We start from the raw sequence: 9477 nt of genomic DNA on the forward strand, positions 1-9477 counted from the left end.
AGCTAACAGACAAACCCTGGAGACCCGGGAAACAAACGGGACAAAGTGATAAGAAAACCACAAACAAAAGCCTAATGACTATTTTTAGTTCTCGCTCGTCCCACAAGCCCCAAAACAACAACAAGAGCCAGATAACCGATGCACGCTAAGCGCGGTAATCCCACGAGGCCGAGATCAGACGACATGTTAGACAAATCCTGAGGATCCCTGAGTCACAAGCGCACGTTAAAGAACTACACGTGTGAACGCTCCTCTACATTGCCCCCCACCGCTCTCCACGGCCATACTGGGACCAATAAGACCGGGAACCCAAACCCCAGCAACTCCTCGGACACCACCAACCACAGGCCAGCGTTTAGCCAATCACAGTCCCGCCCTCACGGCTCAATCCCTCTTAAGCAGGAAGGGTTGCGGCGGGCAGAAAGTGCTGCTGCCGCGTCTATTTTTAGAGGAATGGCGGCGTTCCTCCCTCGCTCTACCCAGTGTTTAGGGCGGCTAAACACATGGCCCTGAATGCACCTCCAGTTAAACACCACGGTGCACGAGGAGCGAGGCTGTGGGGAGGATGGGCGCATGTGCCTTCACTCGCCTGCTCCTGTTTTAGCATTCAGGTACGAGTCACACAAATCCATTCATCACGCATCAATAATTCATCTCTCCACAGACAGCCATTTACATAAGATGGGAAAGGGCATTACTAATGGACTTCTGAGGGGAAAAAAGATTAAATTTGAAAACATTATACTAAGACTGATAACAAAGTACAATTTGAATGCCAGCTTGGAATAATTAAAGCAAAAGAAAAAACAAAAAACAGCATTGTTTTTTCCACCTTTTCAATTCGCCAGAGACAAGAGAGAGAGACCAGAGAGAGCTTCCCTAACAGCCCGGGGTCCTAGTGTGTGTGTGTGGAGCTGAGAGCAGACAGACCTGACGTCTCCGGGCGTCAGACAAGAACAGACACAGCAACAGTCGCAACGAGGTGGGAAAATTAGAAATCACATCACAACCCGTCGGAAATGATGGGTTGAAACAGCTCAGATGGATGAATGTGATGCAGCCGATCCCTGATATTCTCCTGTCAACATCGCCGGCTTCTCATTCATGCATTCACTTCTTTCTTTCTTTTTTTTTTTACATTACTCTGTTGCCATGCCAACCTGTTACCAGGTTAACAGTGGACCGCAGAGGCAAAAGAAAACTCTGCGTCTCGAGTGTGTGTGTGTGCGTGTGTGTCGCCAATGTGTGTTTGTATTCAGTGTGTGTTGTGTGTGTTTGTATTCAGTGTGTGTGTGTGTGTGTTTGTATTCAGTGTGTGTGTGTGTGTGTGTGTGTGTGTGTGTGTGTGTGTGTGTGTGTGTGTGTGTGTGTGTGTGTGTGTGTGTGTATTGTCTCCAGTGTGTGTGTGTGTGTGTCTGTGTGTCTCCAGTGTGTGTGTCTCCAGTGTGTGTAAGTGTGTGTGTCGCCAGTGTGTGTGCGTGTCTTCAGTGTGTGTGTGTGTGTGTGTGTGTGTTGCCAGTGTGTTTGTTTTCAGTGTGTGTGTGTGTCTCCAGTGAGTGTGTGTGTCTCCAGTGAGTGTGTGTGTCTCCAGTATGTGTGTGTATTGTCTCCAGTGTGTGTGTGTCTCCAGTGGGTGTGTGTGTAAGTGTGTGTGTCTTCAGTTTGTGTGTGTCTTCAGTGTGTGTGTGTGTGTGTCCCCAGTGTGTGTGTGTGTGTCCGTGTGTAAGTCTTCAGTGTGTGTGTGTGTGTCTCCAGTGTGTGTGTCTGTGTGTAAGTGTGTGTGTCTTCAGTGTGTGTGTGTGTGTGTGTGTGTGTCTCCAGTGTGTGTGTGTAAGTGTGTGTGTCTCCAGTGTGTGTGTGTAAGTGTGTGTGTGTGTGTCTCCAGTGTGTGTGTCTTCAGTGTGTGCGTCCATGCGCACATCAAAGCACAGCGTTGCGCTGAGGAGGGGCGCGTTCCAACTCTCACCGAGACGTCGAAGAGCTCCTCGGAGTCGTCCAGCATGCGGACGCGCACCGTGACGCGGCGCCCGGCCGGCATGGCGGGGGGGCGGAGCCCCGGGTCCAGGGTGCTGATCCCCAGGGTCACCGGGGCGCCGAGGCGCGGGCCCGCGGCCGACGCCTTCGGGTCAGGCTCCACCATGGTGCCCCACCTGGAGGGGGGGGGGGGGGAGAAAGAGAGAGAGAGAGAGAGAGAGAGAGAGAGAGAGAGAGAGAGAGAGAGAGAGAGAGAGAGAGAGAGAGAGAGAGAGAGAGAGAGAGAGAGAGAGAGAGAGTTGAGCTTCGTTGCTGGGGCAAGGCATTAGCGTCGACGGGTTCGAATGCCTCCGGTGCCAACCGAGCTAAGAATGTCGGCCGCCGCTTCTGATGAAAGCGTCAAGCAAATGGGGCACGCGACACACACACCTTTAAAGTGCTCGTTAGTAAGGAGGTACATCACAGACAATAAATAGATCAGGCTTCACAACTCTCGCCCCACCAGCGCCCCGATTGAAAGTGAAGTATTTACAGTGACGGCTAATGGCTGATAATTGCAGCCTCTGGGAGCAGCAATTAAGCCACGAACAGACGCCAAATAGTTCCTTTAATTCAAAGCATGAGTACAGCGCAAAAGCTTTGAACGGATCGACCAATCACAAGACGAGAGAGTCACTCGAACCGCAGTTCTAAGACCGAGTGTGACATTTAGAACAGTGTAGAAGAACGTTGCATCCCACGTGTGTTTCTGACGGTTGGACTTCAGCGTTACGTTAATGTTGGATCCTTGTTGTAACACAGAGTGGACGACAGGTCCTCTCAGATTCATCTCTTCGGTCGTGGATCTTTCGGACACCCTAAAACTGACCTTTGCATCGTACCTTCTGCAAGGAGACCGTCACCACGTTGGCGATTAGTGCTACAGTGATATGAGGGCACAGTGGCTGTCGTCGCGGTAACAAGAGGAGCATCGACAGGCCCGGTCACCCCTCACAACCGCCGGTTGCAATCGGACTCAGGAAGTTGTCAAGATCGGAGGATTCTACTACACCAGGAAGTGGGCCGGCATGGACGACCGGGATTGGAGGGGAAGGTTTGATTTAGCCCCAGTAGTAGTAGAGTAGTCTTAGGGGAGAAGTCCTACATCTTCAAAGGGGTGATATCAGGCCACCAGGTGTGAGTGTCCGCAACCATTACAAGTAGGGATGCAAACAATTAATCGATTATCGATTAATTGTCGATAAGAGATTACTCGATTAAAATAAATTACTTGCAATTAATCGCATTTTAACCCGTAATTCCGCAACCGTCCACGTGAGGGCGCACTTGACGCCAGACGTACTTGACGCACACGCGGGAACACAAGCGGGAACACAAGCAAAGCAGGGCCGTGTTCCAATACCCGTACTTCCATGAGTATACTTAAAGGAAGTATACTATCCGCACTGGCTACTACGTTAATTTTTCAGATGTGAGTGCTGTTCCAAATCGAGTACTCCGTGGTGCACTAACCGGAAATTACGATCACGACTGCCGCCGTGGCTCCTCCCCCGCAATAAACATCCCGCTTTGAACGGTGAACTCTTTACGCCTAGCAGCTATAAAAAGCTATAAAAACTATAAAAACTACAAAATGACTATTAATGCAGGCTATGTGGAAAATGCGCCGACTTTGGCTCAGCCTGGCTCCGCCTCTTCTGCTACGTAGCTAAGAAGGCTGCCGTTGAGTACGGGGAGTGTCCTTCGATCCACACTTCACGATTAGCCCGTTTTGAGTACGGCATCCGGGTCCTTGAAGTATACTTCTTTTCGCCGGATCTGAATTGGAGTACTGCGTACTCAAATTTTGGCTAGTAAGTACGGACAGTATGGGTATTGGAACACGGCAGGACAAGACAAACGATGAAGAGGGCAAAACGGAGTGCAGTATGGAGACACTTTAAGTTGGTTAATGACGACAAAGACGCCAAATGCACAATATGTGGAAGTATTTTAAAGTACAACAACTAAACGACTTCGTTGAATTACCACCTAAATGTGTCACATTCAGAAGGAAATTCAGCTTCTCAGAAGAATTGCCGCTTATCAATTAATCGATCATCGATCGATAAGATGAAACAACTATCGATTAATGAATTACTCGATAATTTGCATCCCTAATTACAAGCCGTTTGAAAATCTGCCGTTTCCTGTGTTTTTGTGACATCACAAGTGGGCGTGTCCACCTAGATGTTCAGGGGATAGATGAGCAACGTTTGCTACAGTCCACTGGGCAAGGTGGTGATTGATTGACACTCACACCTGTTTGCATGACATCCCCTCTTTAACAGTCATTAAGCAGACATCATCCAGGCAGTCCAGTCCAGGTGCATGCAGGCCAGGGCATTATTGCGGTCGTTGTGGAATCGTGACACATGAACCGAGTTGTTATTGTTATTATTCTGAGGCGCTTTTCAGAGAAGTGGGCGTGACATTAAACAGGTTTCACGTTTCCGTCCAGAGGAATTAAATGAGGAGAACCGGATCTGTTGGTATGAACCTCAAGTGTTGCTTCCAGGCTGAGGGTCAAGCCGCACAAGTTGGCCAATACTTGAATAAACCCTTACGAGCGTCATGCCCCGACTGTCATCACCCCGCTCCCACGTCTAGATCAGAGGCCTTGTGCAACGACCCGGTCTGCTACACTCATCGTTCCAGCATGCACGCAGACACACACGCACACGCACACGTACACGTACAAACATGCACGCACACACACGCACGGTAACTAAACACTTTGCGAACAAAGGCACCAGGAGAATGTAAGATAAGAAGGCTGTGATTACCACAGCCAACCCGTTCCCCCGACACCCACGAACCAGCCTTGGTTTGGGGCCATGCAGCCACCCAAATATTTAACCCCAAACCCAGCAACACAACAAACACACCCGAGACCATCCAGGTTCACAAATGCCGGGATCTTTATGGGCCCGGAGACAAGCAGGATACCGCACCAAAGGGCACTTTGACAAGGGGGTGTTTCGTGGTCGTTGTAGGCGCATTACCCCGCAGTTGAACTTGTTTGCCTGAAATTCCCCACCGGCGTGTAACGCGGAGCCGTGTGGCTGCTGGCCGCGCGTCTGGGCAGCAACACTGGTTCCTCTGTGCGCACGGACACACTGAGCCCCTTCACACAGCCACAGCCGCAGCACAGCTGGATGTCATTACTGACAGCTGGACGACCGGCGGGGCTCGGCCACAGACCTATACCTGGGACGGGGGTGGGCGTGAGGGTACTACTTCGACTTTTCATTGAGCGACATGCACTTAACACATGATCCTGATATATTCTGCTACCCAGACAGGCGGGGTGTGGCTCGTGTTTCATGATGAATCAGTATGCATGCATTCCCTTTGAAGGGATGACAGGCAACGAAGCAGCAGCTGCCGAAATAAAAATATGAATTGCCAATGTGACTTCACACAGGCGTCTCATGAACCCGGAGCAGACTGCGTTAACGTGCACCGTACTGGCCCCAGACTAGCATAGTATCAGCTTGCATACCAGGGACAGGATAACTGATGGTAGCCTTGTTGGTTTTATTCACGTCCAGGCTCTTCTCTGGTCGAACCGAGCCCATTCATGAAACATAGGTTAAAACCGCAGCCTGTCGTCTCCTCCCTCGTTTCAATCCTCAGCATTTTCCACAAGGTGACACTAAACTCCCCCGACCAGCCGCTGCGGACAGGAGAAAGTATCCGATGTAAAAACGACTGTGATTTATAAGTGCCCGACTGCTAAACCACGCAATTCACGTGTCACCCTGGGATCATTCCTCCAGACCCGCACGGCCAGGGGCCGCAGCGTGCGGCCGCTCTGCAGCCTCACCGGGAAGACGCGCACTGCTTGGAACAACATTCACACACAGTGCGTGTGTGCCGATACGTTTTACAAAGTGATAGGATGACAACGAGCTGAAACACACTTCCATGACTTAACGCTAATCTTCTGGAACAAGTTGATCATTTCTCTTTTCAACACTTGTGCAAAGCTTACCCTCTTTCCGTGCAACGCGGGGAGCCAATCGATCTGTATTATATTCCCAGCTGCTTGTGTTGTAGATTACATCCACCGCCGTCGCATTAGCAGCTCCTGAGCCCCAGTGACTTGAAGGTGCTGGTCGTTGATCCTGGGAAATTCCGTCTCATGTTCGCCATGGCGGACGACTGAACATGCAGAGCGGAGAGGAGAGAGGGCTGGGATTACACACAGCACGGAAGATCCACTCCAGTTGAGTTTTACTCAGACAATGAAGGAGGCGCAATGCCGACAGGGTTTCTAGCAGGCAGCGAACTGCGGATCAACAGTGTCCCCTGGCGGTGGGAGAGGGTTATGACACGCGTAATCAGGTCGGACGGTTTGGATGGTTGGTGATTGATGGATGGATGCTCAGCTTGATGGCTTCACTAAATACCATCAGCATGTATAACATCACACACATGATGTCATCAGAGAGACATCTGTCTTCCGCGTCTTTTTGGTTTTTATAAAAGTAGCATTCCAAGAGAGAAGTCATTTTAGCATATACATTTTTATTAAAAAAATATGAACTTAACTAATTAATTTAATCTTATTTAAAAAGATTATCTTAAACACATTTTCCGCTTGTTTCATCTTCTTATGTATTACATACAGAACTCACTTCCAAAACCATACATTGTCTATATATACATAAACGATGTGTGATTATAAAGGAACTCAGTCTCACTACACGTGCTGCCATTCAAAATGGCCCTCGACCCGGCAGCAGAGAGAGGCGGGGAACTGACGCGCTGCTGGAACTCAAACCTGAGACGCATGGCGCCAGTTTACCACGATGTCTCGAGGGAGCCGTCACTGAGAGGTGTGAGGTAACATTTACACAATATAAGAATACACAAAATAACGTACGAATGAATCAGTGGAATCAAAGTTTGCGTTATAATTGATTAGTGGAGTCAAATTTGTAGCTTTACTGAAATTACACCAAATTTCTCGCCTTTGTTTGTATTGTTAACTATGGCAAGTGAAAGGTCAAACTAATTCGGGAGACTAGACATTTATGGAGACACGCTCATCATTGCTTCTATAGGCGTACCACGTGGAAAGACGCCACTACACTCCTACGTAGACAATCTTTCTTTGTAGGCCAAACCGTGGCTGTGCTCGAACCCCACTAATAGCTCATTGGATCCGGTCTAAATGTGCCGTGCGGCCCCAACACGCTGGCAGCAGTCTCTCCTTTCATTCCCGCGCACTGCGCTGCTTCCTGTGTCTCCGAGCGGCTCCACGGTGACGATAAGCAGACTCTCCTCTCGCTGTAGCAGTGTCCCGGGGCGCTGCTGCGTGCGGCTCCTCGGTGACACCCACCCACCAGCGCACGCCGCCTCTCCGGAGATAACAGCCAGTGTTGTGAGGCCTGGGACCGCGCTTTTATTTTGAATGTCCTTCGCCCACCTGCTGGCAAGAAGGGGGAGGTGGGGGGGGTTGAAGTCTCCTACGCATGGTGGGACTGAGAGATGAAGGAATCACACACACATGTACACACACACACGGACGCACACACGCTCACACACGGACGGACCCATGAACATACACAAACTCATGCACATGGACGCAAACACGCAGACACACACACACACACACACACACACACACACACACACACACACACACACACACACACACACACACACACACACACACACACACACACACACACACACATACATAAACACGTGTACACTCACATACACACTTACAGAGAAATGATACATGTGCACACACACACGTACACACACTCACACACACAGACACAAAAAACAGACACTCACTCACACAGGAATAAATACATGCACACAAACACACACACAGGAATGAATACATGCACACACACACACACACACACACACACACACACACACACACACACACACACACACACACACACACACACACACACACACACACACACACACACACACACACACAGACACACACACAGACACACACACTTCATCTTGGCAGACTGTGCCCCCTCTGGAGGTATTTCCAACGCTGGAACCAATTCAGACGAGAGCAGCCGTGCACGTAGCACAATCACGAAGAGACGAATAACACTGAGCTGTGTCTCTGGAACACTGTAGATATAGATATAAAAAACCAGGTAATGAACACATCGTTTTGAGGTATTTCGCATTATGATCAAGAGTCATTTGCGACCATCTGCCGTCGATGTAGATTGCCGTTGCAATGCCTGCCTCCTTAATTTGATTCACAGTACAAACAACGCCTGCAGCCTAATGTTAACTGCATTGGCAGCCATGTCTGCCCCCCCCCCCCCCCCCCATTCTTCCCAAGCAGTGTGTATGTTTTATCAGCATTTAATGATAGCGCCGCAGGTTTGCAGTTGAAGTCTCAAAATAAAGTTCATCAAATCTTCCAGACAAAGTCGTCCTCAACACAACGCAGTGTCGACTTACTCAGCTTCAGCAGCACATGAGTATTCAGCGACTCTAATTCATATCCCATCACTGACGTGTTTCGTATCTTGGGTACAAATCACTTTCAACCGGAATCCATTATTGAAATCAAAGGGTTCAACGCATCAAAGTCAAACAGTTTTTTTTTAATTAGCGGAATTTCTAATTGTCACATTCATTCTCAAACCCCAAAAGTGATTTACGGATTTATTATTTATATATTACGTATAATTATATATTTCTGAAGCTCTGCTTTGATTGCGGGTCGATGCTTGTTTAAAGGAATGGTGTCTGTGTGTGTGTGTGTGTTTGTCTGTGTGTGTGTGTGTGTGTGTGTGTGTGTGTGTGTGTGTGTGTGTGTGTGTGTGTGTGTGTGTGTGTGTGTGTGTGTGTGTGTGTGTGTATGTTTGTGTGTGTGTGTTTATTCAGCTGTTGCAAGGGCCAGCCAACAGAAGATGGGAGAGAAAACAGGAAATCACCACAACAGCCTCAGAGTCTTCATGGAATCTCCCGATAAAAAACACGTCTGCATCCTGGGAAAATGATGTGCAAGATTGTCACCCAATTGTGAAAAATCAGTGTAATATGTAAAGCCGAATGACGCTGTGAGTCTGGTCCTACTCATCACCTATTGTTCCATGATTAATATGAAGGTAGGGACCAAGGCTTGAACACGGGGGACATCATTCATACATTAGGTAAGGGCTCTGTAGGGGGGTGGGGGGGGGGGGGGGGCTGCCTCTATTTTAAACCAGCCAGTACGTCCCCTACACCCCCCCGTCTTATGGACCAGGTCATTATGGCCGCTGGCCGGGACAGTGTTTCAGTCCCTGGTGCTCCACTCAGCCTGTCTGCAGTGAGTCAGGGCCCCGACACACACACACACACACACACACACACACACACACACACACACACACACACACACACACACACACACACACACACACACACACACACACACACACACACACACGTACATACACGCACGCATTCATGCGA

The 9477-nt window shown here is 49.3% G+C and overlaps 1 protein-coding gene across 1 annotated transcript in view; it reads right to left on the reverse strand.

The window, feature by feature from the left end:
* Positions 1 to 6244, reverse strand: part of LOC130373084 (FERM, ARHGEF and pleckstrin domain-containing protein 1-like) — a 66357-nt gene extending 60113 nt beyond the window's left edge. Inside the window, exons 1-2 of the mRNA XM_056579322.1 lie at positions 6011 to 6244; positions 1967 to 2150 (exon numbers count right to left, since the gene is read on the reverse strand). Of these exons, the coding sequence (XP_056435297.1) occupies positions 1967 to 2140 (174 nt within the window). The 5' untranslated portion in view covers positions 2141 to 2150; positions 6011 to 6244. The remainder of the gene's footprint in view (positions 1 to 1966; positions 2151 to 6010) is intronic.
* Positions 6245 to 9477: the final 3233 nt, after the last annotated feature.

Source organism: Gadus chalcogrammus, chromosome 20, assembly GCF_026213295.1.
Source record: "Gadus chalcogrammus isolate NIFS_2021 chromosome 20, NIFS_Gcha_1.0, whole genome shotgun sequence".
Lineage (NCBI taxonomy): Eukaryota > Metazoa > Chordata > Actinopteri > Gadiformes > Gadidae > Gadus > Gadus chalcogrammus.